Source organism: Tiliqua scincoides, chromosome 4 (assembly GCF_035046505.1).
Source record: "Tiliqua scincoides isolate rTilSci1 chromosome 4, rTilSci1.hap2, whole genome shotgun sequence".
In the NCBI taxonomy this organism is placed as follows: Eukaryota; Metazoa; Chordata; class Lepidosauria; order Squamata; family Scincidae; genus Tiliqua; species Tiliqua scincoides.
Window position 1 is genome coordinate 162,322,844 of NC_089824.1, and position 19,557 is coordinate 162,342,400.

General features: G+C 45.5%; 1 protein-coding gene across 1 annotated transcript in view; it reads left to right on the forward strand.

Annotated features, from left to right (window-relative positions):
- PIK3R3 (phosphoinositide-3-kinase regulatory subunit 3) overlaps positions 1-19,557 on the forward strand; it is a 316,724-nt gene that overhangs the window by 120,192 nt on the left and 176,975 nt on the right. Inside the window, exons 5-6 of the mRNA XM_066622779.1 lie at positions 10,524-10,725; positions 12,947-13,032. Of these exons, the coding sequence (XP_066478876.1) occupies positions 10,524-10,725; positions 12,947-13,032 (288 nt within the window). The remainder of the gene's footprint in view (positions 1-10,523; positions 10,726-12,946; positions 13,033-19,557) is intronic.

Sequence of the window (19,557 nt, forward strand, 5' to 3'; positions counted from 1 at the left end):
TGTTCTGAAACTGGAATATTCAAGATTAAGGAATGTTCACCATGTTACCAATGGTCTAGGAATTATTGTTCTATAATTTACAGAGCATTGGCCTTTGACACAGATTCCACTTGCTTCCCCAGGTTTTTCCCCCCTAGTTCTTACAGTTGCGGGGGGATCAAAAAATGAGTGCAGCTTCGGCTAAAGGACCAGAAGCCAGATAAGGCCAGATTTGGAAGGGATTCCTAATGATCAAGGGGGTCACTAGAGCTCCCAGTTCTCCCCATGGTATGAAAATGGATCCATTGCCTCAGGCCTGACTGAAGCTTGGCTGCTGTCTGAGACAGCACTGAATTTTGGCACCCATTTGTACATGGGCTGCTGTGACCACCTTGCATGTCTAGCAGCAGTAGCTTTTCCCCCTCTTTCTTTTGGTACTGCTGGAGGAAGGGGGGATTAAAAAAAAAAAAAAAAGCAAAGCTGCTGCTGTTACTGGTCCCTCATTCATCTGGCTGGAAAGCAGCATGGTGGAAAAGGAGAATGAGGCATGGCAAAGTATCCAGATCCCATCCCCTTATCTACATCTGCATCCCTTTTCAAAGCTAGAACCATAAGAAAAAAACATCAAAATGATAGAAAACACACATAAATTGTAAACTTGGGGAAAAAATGTCAGAAAATTCAATAGGTTGGATGACATCTGCACACTTCGGTTTATAAAGCGTGCTAGAAAGGTTTCTGAAAGCAAAATTTGAGCTCTTATGTGTAGTTCATTTCATTTGTTTTATTTAAGCAAGATATTTATATCCTGCCCTTCACTAGAGCTGGCCCTGAGAAACAAATGATTCAAGCTCCGTTCCCCTGCCACTCACTCCAGGCTGCATTCTACAGGCTTAGGCATTTTTTAGTAGGGAACATTTTCTAAGAAGCTGGCAACACTCAATGCATTTGTCCACTGTGGTGGCTGCTGCATCTTAAAGGTGCTTCGAGGGAGCGTTTTTTGTTGCCAGGGCTTCTTTTTCTTGGCCTCTTTAAATCAAATGAGCTCCTTGAACACTTTGCTAGAGGAAAGGTCAGGTGCACAGAGTGTTGCTAATGCACAAATGAAGAACTGGGGGGTGGCAATGAGACATCAAAGGAGTCTTTGCCAGCACTGGTGTGTGTGTATAGGGTGATGCATAGCTGCTGTTGCAGCACAGCCCCAGTCAGCCCACAAGGCTTTGCTTTCTCTGCTGCTAAGTGGATTTGCCCAGATCCTATTTGCTGGAGAAAGGTGGCCGAAGAGATTTCAGCTTTCCCCTGGCATTTAGTAGAGCTGCCTGAGAGCATTGCTGGATTTTATTTATTTCAATCAAACAGCTTTACTGAGTTTAATTACTACCCAGTGTGGTGTAGGCCTCAAACTGGGGGTGAAATGATAGGGGTGGCAAGGCTGATCTTGCCTTGATCAGGACACCCCCACACAGTGACATCAGCTTTAAAAAAAAAACAACAAAAAAAACCACCTTCACCAGCTTTATCTCCTGTTCCAATTCTCACTTGAGAGAGGAATTAAGGAGGAAGCAGGAAGACGGAATCTCTAAAGATTACCCCACTCCTGAAGTATTGGTTCATAAAGGTGTTGCGTTCTCCATTCTATCCTAGAGTGCCTCTATCCGTAATTCTTGTTTAGTAAGCAGGACAGATAGTTCCTTTGCACCACTTCACTGAATATCGTCCTCCTTTGTGGGAAATGTGCTTTGGTTATGTGCAAAAGTGCAGTGAATGGTACAGCATACCCTCTTCAAGACCTACAACTCCTTTAAAAAGATTAAAGCTATTAATAGCCATTAGCTATTGTTCACAATAATGCAATCTTGAATACATGAGCAAAGGATGATGGTGGGGAGTTTCCAAAAGCAATTGTTCTATCCATCAAGGCAGTGGCGTGGCTAACCAAGTTGCTGCCTGGTGCAAAAAAAAATTCCGTAGCCCCCTTCCGCAGCAATGACATCAAATTTAATTAATTAAAAGGGGTCTTTTTGTTTGTTAAAGTGAGTGAGAAACGTTAGCTAATATTTTAAAATAGCAAGCACTTGTTGAAAGTATTTGTTGCACATTTACAGTGCAATCTATTCATATCTACTAAGAAGTAAGAAGTAAGCCCCATTGTATTCAATGGGGCTTACTCGGTAAGTGAGGAAAGGTAGGAATTGGGATTGCAGCCTTACACAGTTTGAGAGTTGCAGGAGGGGGCTGGAGACAATCATAAGAGCCAGCAGCTGACCTTGAGGAAGTAGAATTGAGGAATTATGTGAATAAATGATGAGGCTGAGCTTCCTGCTGCTGTGCCTTGCATGCTACCCTCGTCAGGTTCCTGCACGTGCGCAGGTAACCTATCACAGTCAGCCAACTCAGAGCCCAATCCTCTGCAGGTCTTCTTGGAAGCAAGCCCAATCTAGTAAATGGGGCTTACTTCCAGGAAAGTGTGGATGGGATTGCAGCCTCAGAGGGGAGCCCAATTCTCTGCCTCTCTACTTAGAAGCAAGCCCATTATAGTCAATGGGGCTTACTCCCAGGAAAGTGGGGATAGACTTGCAGCCTCTGAGCCCAATCCTCTGCATGTCTAGTTAAAAGCAAGCCCTATTGGCTTAAATTGCGGAGACAATTGGGCTGCTGCAGCCCTATCAGGCACTCAGGAGGAGAGAGGAGGCTAAGGGAGGGCAAATAGAGAGAGTAGAGTAGAGTAGAGTAGAGTAGAGTAGAGTAGGAGGCGTGGGGGGAGCGACAAGCAGCTGGTCCCACTGCACAAGGAGAACCCCCTCCTCAGTCTAGAGTCTCTGGAGGCTCCCCCTGCCTGCCTAGCAGGGGCTCCACTCACACACACACCCTGTCCTGACCAGCATCCGACCACCCCCCCCTCTCCTCACGAGCACATTTCTTCCTCCCTCTCTAAACGCAGATAGGCAGCCTCCCTCCTCTGCTCTGCACAAGTCCTCTCTCTTGCCATGGAAGCCAAAGAGGGCTTCAGGGGGCAGCATGTGGAGCAGGACAGGTGGGCAAATGATGGAGGGAGGGCTGGCAACAGGGGTGAAAGAAAGGTGCATGTGTGCCTGAATGAGCAGGTGGACCCAGAGAAGTCGCAGCTGTGGAGGGGAAGAGAGCTAGCTCCTCCATGTGCCTGCCACAACTGCTGCGGTCCTTGAGCTCTGCTGGAGGAGGGCTAGACTTTCCCCCGCCCCCAGAAACAAGTGAGTCCTTCCATCTGGGCTGCAGGGAGGGGCAACATACATTTCTGCATATCACTGTGACTGTTACCCCTCCTCCCTCCGGCATGCCTGGCACTGGCAGGACTGCCAGCAGCAGCCCAATTGTCACACACAGGCGCTGTTGCCTACAGGTTGTTGCCCACTCCCACCCCGTAGCCTGGTGCACTTGCTACCCCCTGCACCCCCTAGCTACGCTACTGCATCAAGGGAATTCTCAAAACATGGGTATTTTCTGTCATTGTATCTTCAGTCTCTGGCACCCTAGATTTGGAAACCACTTGATGTCTTCTGTCCTCTGACCATCCTGTTCTCTTCACGTATGATCCTAGCTATTACCGGGGATTGGCAACATCTTTGAAGCAAAATCAATAAAACTCTTTATTGATTTAAAATAGTTAAATCTACTACTAGCCCGACTGAGAGCAAAATGTTGCTGGCACAACTTAGGTGGGTGATGTAAAAACGTGGGAACAGGCCCCTCTTTGACTGTGCTATAACTTCTATTGGAGGGTGAAATGGGTTCAGCAGAATTTCATTTCTTGGGTCCATAAGAGGCAACGTATGCCCCAGAGATTGTCAGCTGACCAGGTCCCAAGTTATATTTGGTGTATGAGTCTTAGGAACCATTTCAATTCCCAAGTGGCTGGCTCATCCCAAGTCTAGCATCAGGAACAAACCAGGAACTCTGTGCTACCAGGTTTGCTGGTTGGTTGGTTGAAGGAGGCAATTGGCTCCAGCTGGAGCATTCATGCCAGGTCCACAATCCTCATGACTGGGGAAGTCAGATGACACCAGAGGGCCAATCAGGTGCCACTGTTTAATATCAAGTTTCCATAGGTATTACCTAAAGACTTACTTCAGTACAGGTAGTACAGGTGGAGCCTATTCATCCATGTTAGTTCCTTTCTGTGACTCGGCGCGATTAACAAAAAATGTGTTGTGCTAAATTCCATAGAGTTACGCAAATACACTGCAGCCTGACACTTCCGGATGGAAGGAAACTAAGGCAGCTGTTATCATTCCCCTCCCCTCCGCATTCAGCCCTCCCGTTGCCAGCTGTCCCGCTGAGCTTTTAAGAGTCCAGCCCTATATGTTTCTACTCAGAAGTAAGCCCCATTGTAGCCAATGGGGCTTACTCCCAGGAAAGTGTGGAAAGAATTGTAGGCTAAATCACATGCTTTGCTTACTGGGAAGGCTTGCCTGTGTCAGTGATAGCCTGCACCATCTCAGTGGGGGGGGGGGTTGCTTGTGTCGGTGATTGCCTGCACCATGGGGGGCAGGGGAATTCGGCAAACACTCCCTGGGTTTTTTAAAGCAATCCCCTTTGTTGCTACCACATCTGCGTGTGTGTGTGTGTGTGTGTGTGTGTGTGTGTGTGTGTGTGTGTGTGTGTGTGAGAGAGAGAGAGAGAGAGAGAGAGAGAGCGCGAGCGCGCGCGTGCACGCGAGCGAGCGAGCAAGCTCCACGTGTTCTGGCCACAGAGGTTTTCCACCCCCCCTTCCCCTCTTCAGCCTCTTTGCTGGCTCAGGGGCTCCATGAATGTTACTGTTCCTTGCAAGGGGAACCTCTTCCAGGGCTCCAGGGCTATTTACTTGCCTGGGCAAGACAGAGCCTTTTTGCAGTGTTTTGGGTTGCCTGGAAAGGGATGGAGATGCCAGCACAAGGCAAAGGAGGTGAAGGTGTGTGTGACTTTCAGTACCCCCAGCCCGTTTTCATTGAGACAAATCAAAAGATAAAAAATCCATGGATAAATAGGATGCACCTGTATGTATGTAATGGGGAACAGTATGCTGAGGGAGTTTTATTGTTTTTTGTTGCTTTAATTCAGTGGTTCCCAAACTCATCAGGGCCATGGTGCCTATCACACTCACAGGGGTGCAGTTTGGCCTCTTGCTCCTGGCTTGCTGGGTCAACATTACACTGCACTACTCTCAAAAGATTTTGTACTATTCTTGCCAGATTTCATGTGATGGCTTGTCGAGCTGGGAAGAAGGGGTGCACAGCATCCCTGTGTGTATGCATACTTTGGGAACCTCAGCTTTAATTCATTGGATCATTGTACTGTTTTTAGCTGCCTCTAGCCTTTTTGGAGAGGTAGGCAGGATATACATTTTTAAAAACAAAATGAATAAATAAAATCAATTTCTCTTTGTGCACTACCATGCTACCCGCAACTCAGCCTGACTCCAGTCTCCTAGTCTATCTCCAACCCAAGGTACTCACCCATCCTCAGGCCTGGCTGCCTGGTACCACATGATGAAGCCAGGTCTGATGTAGCACAATAGCTATGGCACTGAACTACAAATCAGGAATTTCTGCAGCCAAATCTCACCTCTTTCATGACCTTGCTTTGTGGCCTTAGGCAAGCCACCGTTCTCGGAGACTGAGCTTCCTGTGGGAGATCTAGGACCAACTTTTTTTTTTTTTACAACCTCCTAGCAGTAGTTGCAGTTGATTTCCTGTACTTGCAACCTATACTTGCAGTTGATTTCCTTAAAAAAAATTTTTTTTTTAAATTCCTCACAACAGTAATTGGCTTCCCCTCCTTTTCCCCTGGGCTTCTCCAGCCAATTCCAATGCAAGAACCCCCTTTGGCTTCTCCTGCTGCCTTCGCTCATCCAAAGAAACAAATCATACCTCCCATCCTTCATCCAATGAGCATTGGTTCTTTCAGAGATGGGCAAGAGAGCCCGCTCCCACCTCCTCCCCGCTCGAATGCAAAAGCGAACATTAACCCTTCCCTGACTCCTGGCTGGAACTTCCCTGCTGCTTGCCCAGTCTGAATGATAGCCCCACTAAGTTTTTCACACCACAAAAACAGTAAGTAAGCACACCTAGACACAGACAGAGTCTGCATGTGTGGGGATTAGTGCCGACTCACAGGCCCTTGAGTCAAGTGTTTTGTCTAGTTTTACATGTGCCTGACTTGAGTATACACTATGCTGATTTTTGTGACTCGAACTTGAGTCACCTGACTTGAGTTCCAATCCCTGCCATCTAGATGTATTGCCAAATCCAATGTTCCAAAAGTGAAAGTGGAGCGATCACACTCTACTTCCTCAAAACCGGAAGTGGAGTGCTCTTGCTCCACTTTCATTTTTAGAAGGTTGGGGAACCCTGCAGATGCTCACACAGGGCTCCCTGCACCCCTGATAGGCCGCTGCAGCAACTGGTGAGTACATCCCAGTTCCTGCAACCCCCCTTAGTATCGCAATCCTGGGGATTGCGTCGCTGCTTTCACCCCCGCCTCCCTCCCCTCTCCTGCAAGGACTTATTGTGGTCCTCAAACTCCCTGAGAGTTTGAAAACAGCAGTCATATACAATAGACTTCTATACAGAACTTCAGGAAGCTTTGCATTCATGTTGATCACACCATGGATCATTGATGTCACTCCAGAACACATTGGACCATGACACATAGTACTAAAGCTTTGCTTGCATCCACTAGAGGGAAGCATGGTATGTGTCTTTGTACTGACTTGAAAGAACAGCAAATCTGTATTTTGGCATACCAGCACATGGAGATTTAGAGTGATTTATATTCTAAGGAGAGGAGGTGTCTATAACAAAGACAGTGCAGCTTGAATTTATTATGCTAGTTAATTCCTGTTTCTGTACAAACAACTTTAATATGGAACTCCTGGGTGAAGGGAAGTTTGTTGTCCTTTGGGAGCTGGTATGTGACATTTAAATGGGAAAGATGTGACACTTAAGACTGGTCTTCAGTAATGCTTTGCCAACGAAGAACTAAGTTAGAACAAAAATGCTTTGTTGGTCATTTCACAACATTGTTCCAAGTCTTTGCTTCATCATCATCATCCCTTTGCAGATAGCCTTCATCCCCTCTCACAGGCATTTAGGGAGCTATAATTACCCAGATTTTCTGAGACTGGAGCCATTGCACTCCCCAGCCCCTAACCACATTCATCTCTGCTTCTCTCTTTGTCTGCCTGCTCTTAATTACTGCTCAGTTTCCTGTAGTTCTGCTGCCTCCCACCCTCTCCCAAGAGTCTTGTTTGATGGGCCCTTGGGTCAGAAGTCTTTCCCCACTGGCTCATTAGCAATGCATAGCCCAGCCCATTTTGCATCCCAGTTAAGGAGCTGCAACACCACACCATCAAATCCTGTTCACTAATTATTATCATCAGCTGTTAATGTTGCAGATGTGGTAGAGCCAGTGGTTGCTAAGTAAACTTTATTGAGATAAAATTTTTTAATTTTATTTTTTTTTTAAGAACAGATGCCATCAACCCTGTGGCAGTAGCAATGAGGTCTCATTCAGTGGAATGGAAGACATCTGAGCAATTCATGCACTTCTGCATAGACAGTTTCTGTTCTCAAAGACCACACGCATTAGAGATGATCTCAAGATTTTTTGACAGCAATTCTAAACAGGATGTTTAGTCCTACTGAATTTAGTGGGACTTTTTACAGTTTAGGATCAGGCTGTTGCATACATAATATGTCAAATATTGAGCAACTGAAAACTCAGCAGAGTGCCCAATCCTACCCACCTGTCCAGCGCTGATGCAGCTGTGCCAACTGGGGCGTGTGTTTCATCCTATGGTGCTGGGATGCCATGGAGGCCTCCTCAAGATAAGGGAATGTTTGTTCCCTTGCCTCAGGGCTACATTGCAGCTGCATCAGTGCTGGAAAGTTGGATAGGCTGGGCAAACCTACAACTTCAGGCCTATTTCTGCTTTCTTAGTACAAAAGCAGTACAATCATTTGTTTGTTCTTGCATACATTATGTAAAAGCAGGATAGGATTAGGATTAGAGTTTGTGACTTGTCCAGGGTTATTTGAGGCTGCTCAGAGAACCCACCCTCCAAAGCAGAGGTGGCTGACAGATGACCATGGGCAAGCTGCAGTTTGCAAAACAATTCTTGCTGGCCCCACAGCAACCCCAACACATTTTAATCAAGGTCTGATAAATATTTTGCCCATAGTTTTGTTTGGAAGGAAGATGTATTTTCCAAAGTTGTGAGCGTTTCAGATGTTATTCTTGCATCCTTTTGGATTTTGTATACAGTATCCTTCTCATGCCTGACCATATGTGCTTCATAACTGTGATGTCCTCACTGCTAGTTGGTATGATTCTATTATAGAGACTGACTATTAGTCAAGTCTGTGCAGCACAAGAGGTTCCTGGCCTTTGACTATGCTGGAGAATAGCATGGGCCTCAAGAATATAGAAAGTGGCCACCCCAGCGTTAAAAAACATGTGGAGCTCTCAAGTAAATTCTAGGCACAATAAAAATAGCTAGAATCGCTAGAAGCCTGGAGGTATGGTGAGCACAAGATCAAGCTTACAATTCTGGATTAATGCCCAAAAGTACCAGCTGCAAAAGGACTCCTGGTGTTCACAGGGGTAGCCAGTATGCAGAATCCAAAGCAGAATTTTTACTTTTAAAGCTGGCTTCTATGGGATTTAAAACCAATTTAGCTTGCTATGAAGAGTCATTAACCTGGGGTTATGTGTACAGGCTCTGTGTTCTTTTTTCATGTCTTTTCCACCCACCTTGCAAAGACTTGAACTTTAAAACTTGCAAGTTGTTTTAAAAAAAAAATCATGGGGAAGACCTATGAGGAGCCATCTGTTCCACTCCAGAGACAAACTTGGATGTTTCCCCACACTGGCATCTCCAGACACTGTCGCGTCTGCAGATCCCAAGAGAAGAAGTTGCCTCCTGCTACTTTTTAAAATAAATGTGATTGTTCTGTTGCAGTAGGATGACTTGATGGAGGAGACAACTTCTACTCCAGCAAGAGAGGAACCCTGTTTGGATTTGGGAATGTTGTCACAATGGCAAAACAAATTGTAAAATGCTGTAAAGAAAAACCTGAGGGTGCAATCCTACCCTGCGCCAGAACAGGCAACCCAAGAGGCTTGCACTGTATTCAGTGTGGGATACGGGCCCAGGGTGGCTCAGCCAGAGGCAAGGGGAAATTTTTGCCTTGCCCTTGCCCCATGGGTCTCCTTGGACTCGCGTCACCTCCTGAGGTGGTACAAGTCTGAGGAGAGTGGAGCGGCTTCACGTCACTCCAAATGCCCCAGGAATGAGGGTTGGGATCCAGCATAATTGCTGGATCCCAGCCCTGCCTCCTGCTCCCCAGCCACCTGCCCCTGGGGCCACCCACTGCCCGCCCTCCCCCGCCCAGGAATGTCTTTGTCCCGCCTCCTCCCACCCCACCCCAGAGGCTTGAGGCGGCCCTGCCAGGCCGATGCAAGTCTTGCCGAGGAAGCCAGCGTGGAGGCTTGTGTCAGCCTCTGCAGGGCAGTGCACTTCTGAGTGCCGGCCCAGCTTCCTCCCAAGGAGGTGCAAACATGCCTTATAGCATGCTGGACTTGCATGGGACTTGCGCTGGTCCATGGGCTCCTCTGGATTGCACGCTAAGGCTGCAATCTTAGATACACTTTCATGGGAGTAAATCCCACTTAATACGGTAGGGCAGTAGTTCCCAAACTTATTAGCACCGGGACCCACTTTTTAAAGCCATTATGTCGGGACCCACCAAGGTTTCCATCACCCTTTGGCAACCCACCAAAAATCAGGTTTAGACCTTCCAGTGGGTCCTGACCCAAAGTTTGGGAACCACTGCAGTAAGATATACTTCCAAGCAAGTATGCATAAGATTGTGCTGTAAGGGCCATATTTTGTTATGATGTAATAGCGGTGGCCATCGGTTATATGCTGATGCTTGTATTGATATGTAAATTGCTTTGTGAACTTTTCTGTTGTTGAAAAATGATATGTGAACATTTTTAATCATAATAAAAAGCAAAATGCATCAGGACATTAGCAGAGTTTCTAGTTCTTATGGTTGTAGAGATAAGTGGGAAACCAAATGGTGGCTATGTTGCTAGATTACACAGGCCTACAAATTAAAGTTTTTCCCAAACTTTATAGTGGTTTGATATGAATTTGGGGTGCCGATTCCAAAAATGGCATCCATTTTGCCCTATCACATCTAGTTTTGGAGATATAGTATAGCCTCATTAGTGAATGGTTCAAGCAGCTTCCTCATGAGGTAGCCTACACCATGGCTTCCTCATGAGGAAGCTGCTTGAACCATTTACTAATGAGGCTATACTATATCTATGAAACCTGTGCTTCTGGAAGTTACTTGAAAAAGAGGGCTGGGGAAAAAAATGTGTGTACGGAAGGGACACACGAACTGTACAAAGTGCCAAATGATTCAAAGTAGATAGTGCAGTTGGTAGTCTTGATGTTTACTTTTACATAAAAGCTCTCTCTCTTTCTTCCCCCATCCCTATCTCATTCTCTCCTATAGAAACCCAAACCCTGGAAGAGTATGGTCAACAGATAAAGCTAATCCTGGAGTCTCCCTGCTTTCCCCAAAGGCACAGACTCCTGCTGCAACATCTGACCAGACATTTCTGCAAACTGTACCAGAATGCCAACAAGAATCACCTCACGCCCAGGGTGCTTGGAGAGGCCTTCAGCGAAGTGCTCTTCAAGCCATCCTTGTCCAGGTGAGACTGCTGGGCCAGATACCACTCTTCACCATTTACCAGAAACACAGTGGGGTTGGGGTTTTTCTCATTTTCTTTATTCTTATAAGCAAACTGGAAAGTCTGGAACTCCTTTTTAAACTTGAGCTTCTACGAATAAGATTTTATTCCTTTCCAACTGCAAAAAGCTTTTCAAGCTGTGTCTGCTTGCAAAGTGTCTAAGGTGAAAGCCATTTACATGTTAGATGGCTTGGACTCCAGCACCCTCTGCAAGCCTCAGTGCAGTGGCAGGGAGTCTGGGGGCCAGCTGTGGCCTTGTGGGCAGCTGAGTGATGACATAATCACTTGAGGCCACCTGTTGGGTACATGCAGATAGCCATTCTGCAGCCAGCAATGAAGGGTGGAGAGTAATGCCCATAGCAGGAAGGACAAAGAGAGGCGAGGGTAGAGAGGGAGAAGATGAAAAAGACGAAGAATGTGGAGGCAAAAGAGAGGCATGGACAAGGCAAGGGAAGAGAAAGGAATAAGCAAAATGGAAAGAAAGAGACAGGAATATGGAAGAGATGAAGTGGAGGGAGAAAGAGCTCCAGAGGGGAGGAAGACTAACCTTACTCCATGGAGCCAGACCAGCCCCCTCTCTAGATGAAAAAGCCACAAGTAAGAGCCACAAGTAACAAAGCCTTCGCCTTTGCTAACCAGAGAATTGGGGTCTGACATCTACTTACACCCAGGAGCCTTAGGAGAGCCCTGGGATTCCTTCTCTCTGTTGTGTGGTAGCAGACCCTATGGGCCTGAAGAGATTTCCAGTAGGTCGGAGAATGAGGCAGCAGGCAGCTTTCCCAGTGGTTCCACAGAGGCTTCTTATGGCTGGCAATCAGAGGAAACCCATAACAGACTTTGCCTTGTTATCAGGAACATGTTCTAACCAGACAGAGTAACTTGAACAAGCCTCCTCTTTGAACATGATTTCTCTTGTCTCCTATAACACCTCTTTCCCTAGGAAGCTACTTCTGGGTGGGATAAATAGGTGGGATACCACTGCCATACAATACAGACTTGTCCCCTTGGGATGATCCCAAGGGAGCAGGTGACACCACACATGATGAGCTCTATTCCTTTATCTCCTGTCCAGATTCATGATCTTATAAACTTCATACAACAGCAGCAGCTTTCAGTGGGCCACTGTAACTACTTCTCAGTTCACAGAGCTTGCAGCCAACTTCAGTGTTACGTGAATGGTGCAGTTGCTGCTGACTCATTTTGTTTCCATGCTGTTTTCATAAAATTTCCACTGCCACTACCTCCTGGTTAGAGTGCATTGCTTACGGCCCAATCCTACTAGTGCATTGTGCCACCAGAGCGAACGTTGCAGTGGCACAATGCATTGGTTGCAAAACACAACGCGCCTGAGCGCACAGGCTGGCTGCCACCAGGAGTACAAGTAGCACAGCAGCAGACACCCAGCACCCACCATCACAGGCAAGAGCACATAGGGGCTGGGAGGGAGCTTGGGGTAGGTGGAATACAATGGTGATTGGGACATGGAGAAGGGTGGATTGGGCCAGGGAAGGGGATGGGTTTGGTGGCAGTGGCGTCCAGCAAATCCTAACCCCCTTCCTGGGCCCTATCTGCCTTCACAGGTCCACATGGTGCCAGCAATTATCACTTACGTAGGTCAGCCCCACCAGGCCAACAGTTGCTTATCCTAGGGCAAAGAAACAAACGTTCCCTTATGCCAAGGAGGCCTCTGAAGGCGAAAACTCCCCCTTGGGATGCAGCAGTAACTGTGTTGTCCCCACTGCATTGTCACATGGGGAGTTAGGATTGAGCTGTTCATTATGTACCATGCTTTCAACACTTGCTGAATCAGGCATGCATCGTAGATGGGGTATGTAGCTTTGCAATTAGCTTTAGCCATCTTGGGAGGACATTTTATACATTATCGCAGCAGCACTGGAGTAAACACAGGACTGCGACAACCATGCCATTCAAGTAACAATTAAATTGGGCCATGGTCAGCATTAAATCTGAGAGCAGCTCTTATGGTCCATAAAGCTTTATTGCCTGTGAAGCTGTTACAGTGCTGGGGCCCTTAGCAATATCCAAAGTTGCACAGATTCTGGAATGGATTATGTCTTATCATGCCCAGTTCTTAGAGTATCAGACGCCATCTTCCATTTCAGCCATATTGAACTAGTAGGATCCTTGGCTCCAATTGCACTCTTTGTTTTCCTCTTTCTAGCATGGAGATGAATCCTGAGCACCATGTGAAGATTATTGAAGCTCTGATCATGGCTGGTGGAGTGTCTGAGATCCAGGCAGCACCAGGTAGGAAATCAGTCAAAGCACTGGCAGCTGGAACAGTGTGGGGTGGGGAGGGGAGGGGAGATGTGGCTGACTGTGGTCAGTGAAATTCAGCTGCTTGGGACTGGTCTTTGCCACATAGGTGTCTATTACACTCATTTGATTCATTGTGCTCCCAAGGGCTACTTGTGGAACACATCCATTGGCCTTGGACCATTAAAGAATGGTAGGGACAAAACTATGCAGTTTGAATTCTTCTTGATGTGAGAAACGTACTTGTGTTGCTGGGACAATTTTAAGCTGGATTTCTTCAAGATCAGTGGTTCTCAAACTGGTGGGTCATGACCCACTAGTCTGTGTAAAGCTTCCCCTGACCCTTTAAGTGGCAGGGGAAGAAGAGAGGCAGGGAAGCAATCCCCAGGATCACATCCCTAAGGGGGAGGAAGGGGGGTGCTTGCACTTACATTTACATAGTTAGGGCTGCAGGAGGGTGCAGGGAGCCTTGCACAGCCCTCTGCAGGGCTCCCCAAGGCTTGGAATGTTCAGACAGAGACATTGCAAAGCACTTCTGGTTTCCAGGAGGTGCTTTGTGATGTCCGTTTGAATATTCCAAGTGTCAGGAGCCCTGCAGAGGGCTGAGCAGAACTCCCTGCACCTCCTGCAGCCTCTAGCAGTCCTAACTACATAAATGTAAGTGCAAGTACCCCTCAATCACCCCCTTGAGTGGCACGACCCTGGGGATTGTGCCGCTTCCCTTACTCCTCCCCTGCAAAGACTTACTGAGGGAGTAAAGCTCTCTCAAAATTCTAGAACCACTGTTCTGGATTCAGTGTTTCTACTTGAGTTGTAGACATGGCATATGTGTAACCACAAAATAACTAGTGGCATCTATAACCAAGACTATTCTCTCATTGTCACTCAATTTAAACATATACAGGAAGCTACAGGGGACGATGAGAGAGGTGAGTGGCTCTGTCTCCTATAGATTACAACTGCAATACTGGGCTGATTTTCTTTCTTGATGTGGATTGCTGGGACATATATATGTATACTACAAAGTGTGTAACTTGATCAAATGAGGTGCAGCACCAAATCATTGCTAGAAAATGTTTTCACTGTGGAAACAGAGCCTTTGCAGGCGCCTAAACCTTTCCTGCTAATCTTTTTTATTGCATTTTGTAGCCACATGGCCAGTCTGCTGCTTTGATGCCATTATGTTTCAAACTTACAGACTTTGTGATCCCATCCTGTTGAGAGTCATGTAACCTCTATGAAGAAACCATAACGCCATGAAGATAGTCAGATTTGACTGTGTAACAACATCACAACACAAATTCAGAGAGAGGGCAGAGTTCTTCCTGCCCTCACTCTGAATTTGGTTTGGGACAATGCCACAGTCAGATAGATTTGGGTGTGTTAAGTAATAATGTCATCACGTTGTCTGTGTTACCCCTGATAAAATGGGATCATGTAGTCACAAGTACAATCAGATTTGGCTGTCATAAAGCAAATCCTGTGTGAGAGCAGGATGCATGTGTCCAGGTGGTTGGCCTGGCAAGATGGGTCTTCTTAGGAGTGTGGGCCCTTAGCCAGTGCCTGACCTGGCCAACTTCTAGTATGCTGTTAGAAAGTGCTCGCACCTTTTATTCAGCTTAGCTAAAAAGTCCTCTAAAATTCTCCCAAAGAGCAATGCTTAGACTCAATAAGTGGGAAGAAATCTCTCTGAGATCAGTCACTGAAGAGTGATTGGTTATATGTCTTGTAATTAGAGCTGAACCAAAATAGAACTTGAGTTTTCTTTTTGCTTTTGTTACTGTCAAAAAGAATCTCCATTTTTTAAATGTGTTTTCAACTGCCCAAAATTTTACCTGCTATTCACCTGAGCCCTGGTAACTAGAATGAAGCATGGGAGAATGAAGCAAAGTTTGGTTTCTAAAACTCCAGGGAACCATGTAATCCTTGAGTTAGTCCCCACATGCCTGTAAATAAAGCTGGGAGTGGCTGGACCTGAGACATGTCACACGGACTTTGGGAAGGACTTTATTAGCCTTGGGAGCTTCCTCAGGCTTGGTGAGATGAGTTCATGGACTGCATAATGCCCTTGTTCGCAGTCCTTGGGATTTTCCCTGAGCTATGCTGAGTGAGTCTTTTCAGGTACAGTATTGCCATTATCTTGAGCCTTAAAAATCAACTTTTGAGGATTTTTGCCCAGCACTGTCTTGAGTTGTGATTCATGACCAGGACATGGAAGATGTCCTGTGCAGTGGCATGCTTGATGTTTGTATAATTTGCTTAGCTGTTCAATAAAAGGAACATGTTCATTTCAACACAAAAAAAACTGAAACGGCTCAGCACTAATTGAAATGATCTACAACAGCATTCTACCAACAGACTCTATTCCATCTCTACTTCATCTGTTGTCATATTCTCTTGCTGAGAGGAAGGAAGAGGCTCTTTCTTTCTTTGCTTATAAGAACAGCCCCACTGGGTCAGGCCATAGGCCCATCTAGTCCAGCTTCCTGTATCTCACAGCGGCCCACCAAATGCCCCAGGGAGCACACCGGATAACAAGAGACCTCATCCTGGTGCCCTCCCTTGCATCTGGCATTCTGACATAGCCCATTTCTAAAATCAGGAGGTTGCACTTATACCTACCCTGCAGTCTCCACAGAAGTTAAAGGATTACTAAGGTCTCTTAAGGCAGGCTAGTTAATACACTATTATGTGGTTTTGTTAACAAACCTGATCTCACAGGCACGTTTCTGGTATAATCACAGAGGAAGGAAACAAATAAACCCTAAGGAATTCACCCAACTGTTCCGTGCTTGGTTTCATGTTCCTGGCATCTTCTTCCTTTCTGGGAATCTAGAAGGTGGTCACCCTGCCTAGGGCAGGAATGGAAGATCCAAGTTTGTCTCGCCTTCTTGTCTTTGTCCGTGGTTGTTAGCTTGATCGGCAGCACGCAGCTGGCAGCTGGGGATGGTTTAATTGCTCTTCAGGGAATTGCTGAGGTGATGTTACAGGAACGCCTTTGGTAAGGGTTGACTTTGGGAAGAGTCCAGCACATGGAAGGGAAGGGAAGTTGTATTGCTGCTGTATTTTCCAACTCACTGTTTGCTCACATGAGGTTTATTGGCTGAAGGGGTGTCTTCTGATCTTGTTTGCATTTGTCATCTGACTAGCAAGGCTATGGAGAGGTAGTTCTTGAAACAGAGGAGGAAGACTGGATGGAGGCTTTTTCTTTGGGCCTATGAACACTCCATACAACTCAAACCCTATTGAGTCATTGTCTTGCTACAAGAGCTTATCAGTGGAGTTATAGCTCAGTGTTCAGATATACCAAATGAACTTGCTTCACCTATGGATTTCAAACAAGCAATTTCTCCAAAACGCAAAAGTTGTTTCCAAGAGCTGGAAGTTGTGATTTTAGCAGACTAAACAATCCTGTCTGAAAACAATGAAGTAATACAGTAAGGCAAAATGTTTGTGCCCAGCAGGAATTAATTACCAAAACTGGGGATTCCATCTCTGTTTGCAAAAGCAGAACAGTAACTAGAACACATTAAAATGAAGAACACAAAATAACTCCTGGATCGTGCAGGCGGCACGCATCTTATGCATGATTGACTTGTATATTCAAGTAGGCATACGTAACCCCCCCCCCACCAAGACAGAGGAAATCAACCATTTAAATAGTGCAAGCAGTTTCGTCCATCTTTCATCACACTGTGTAGATTTGTGGGAGCAAGCCTAAGAGAATGAATTTGCTGTTCCCTCAGTTGTCTCAGTTCCTGCTTGTCTCTTGTACTGTGTTTTTAATTCTTAAAGAGCCAGTTTGTATTGGCGGGATTTAAGGAAGTTTCAACTATACTTGATGTTGGCTTTACCCACCCACCTTAAAATGTAACTTTCATGTAAGATGCAGGCCGACTATTCAGTTGCCACTGCTAATATTTGGTTGAATGTGTGATGCCCAAGATTAACCTACTGGGATAGAATGCAACCAATGTTTTATAATTTTGTGCAGTAGTAGATTGTGCTACAGAGAAGCCCTCCAATGAACAACAGGTATAATCTTTGTTGTCGAAAACTGTATAGAGCGATGTTACAGAAGAATGATTTGCTGAGATGGCACAATTCAAGGAGTAACACTATATGAAAAATAAGCCATAAGCTTGGCTCCCTGTGCTTACTAGTATGGTTGTTCTCTTTGTGAACTGGAGAGCATTTAAATTTAATTTAATTTAATATTATTTCAAATATTTATAGACTTTTATCTACTAAAATAGGCTCCAAAATATATCTCAAATTCTCTGCAGCAACATTGGGGTTTTGGGAGACATTCTTAGTTTGTGCAGGAAAACGGACACCTTGCTTCCAAACCTGCCCCACCAGTCTAGCTAAAAATCTTGAACTGGTCTTGACTAATTCCAGATGTTTTAGTATGGATTCTACAGTGCATCTGGCGACTAAGTGTAACTCAGCAGAAGCCCATGATAAGTTCCTAAAGTAGGCAAGTCCTCAGTGAAGGACTTTCAAATAGGCTGGTTGATCCAGTTTAACCAATTCAATTTAAGGACTTGGCTGCATGACATTATGCAAGAGTTCATTATGTGGTGTGGATTTAGCTGCAGGGTTTATTTTTAGGTTTGGTCTTCACTTATTTAACAGTACTTTTCAGTTTTACAGTGCCTGGTACACTGATGAATTTTAGTTTGGACATGTATATCTTGATCAGAAATTACTTCCTTAGTTGATAGACTCCACTTGCTATGAAAGAGAAAAAAACTTTGAGTATTGACTCTCTAAGAACATAAGAACAGCCCCACTGGATCAGGCCATAGGCCCATCTAGTCCAGCTTCCTGTATCTCACAGCGGCCCACCAAATGCCCCAGGGAGCACACCAGATAACAAGAGACCTCATCCTGGTGCCCTCCCCTACATCTGGCATTCTGACTTAACCCATTTCTAAAATCAGGAGGTTGCGCATACACATCATGGCTTGTAACCCGTAATGGATTTTTCCTCCAGAAACTCGTCCAATCCCCTTTTAAAGGCGTCTAGGCTAGACCCCAGCACCACATCCTGTGGCAAGGAGTTCCACAGACCGACCACACGCTGAGTAAAGAAATATTTTCTTTTGTCTGTCCTAACCCGCCCAACACTCAATTTTAGTGGATGTCCCCTGGTTCTGGTATTATGTGAGAGTGTAAAGAGCATCTCCCTATCCACTCTGTCCATTCCCTGCATAATTTTGTATGTCTCAATCATGTCCCCCCTCAAGCGTCTCTTTTCTAGGCTGAAGAGGCCCAAACGCCGTAGCCTTTCCTCATAAGGAAGGTGCCCCAGCCCCGTAATCATCTTAGTTGCTCTCTTTTGCCCCTTTTCCATTTCCACTATGTCTTTTTTGAGATGCGGCGACCAGAACTGGACACAATACTCCAGGTGTGGCCTTACCATCGATTTGTACAACGGCATTATAATACTAGCCGTTTTGTTCTCAATACCCTTCCTAATGATCCCAAGCATAGAATTGGCCTTCTTCACTGCCGCCGCACATTGGGTCGACACTTTCATCGACCTGTCCACCACCACCCCAAGATCTCTCTCCTGATCTGTCACAGACAGCTCAGAACCCATCAGCCTATATCTAAAGTTTTGATTTTTTGCCCCAATGTGCATGACTTTACACTTACTGACATTGAAGCGCATCTGCCATTTTGCTGCCCATTCTGCCAGTCTGGAGAGATCCTTCTGGAGCTCTTCACAATCACTTCTGGTCTTCACCACTCGGAAAAGTTTGGTGTCGTCTGCAAACTTAGCCACTCCACTCTGTGCTACTAAAGATACTTATAAGGCTTATATTAATTCTGATTGCATAAGAACCTAAGAAGAATTCTGCTGGATCAGGCTAAGGGCCTATCAAGTCCAGTTTTCTGTATCTCTCAGTGGCCCACCAGATGCCTCAGGGAACACTCAGGCAACAAGATACCTTTCCTGTTGCCACTATTTTGCATCTGGTATTCAGAGATAGGCTAGCTCTAAAATCCAGAGGTTGCATATAGTCGCACAACTTGTAACCTGTGATGGACTTTTCTTCCATAAATCTGTCCCATCCCCTTTTAAAGTCATCTAAGCCAGGTGCCATCACCACATCTTGTGGCAAGGAGTTCCACAGATTCCACATTATTCTGGACAATGCATCCAGAATACCTGTGGGTATGTAAATAATAATAATAATAATAATAATAATAATAATAATAGAAAAAATGAAAGCACAGAAATATTACAAAACCAACAATAAACATCACAAATAATAAACATCACAAAGCAAATAATAAATTGCACATGCCAATAAATAAACAACTTTTCCATACCTCCATTAACAGTATGTTAATGATGTTTTCAGAATTTTCCAACAAAATTCTTTTCTGTGGTCATACAGTATTTGTTCTACTGGTTTATATTCACAGCTAGCATCAGGGGTTGACCAAGTGAGATGCTCACAGGGGGGCACTAAAGGGCCCTATGGTCAACTCCTGAGAGTC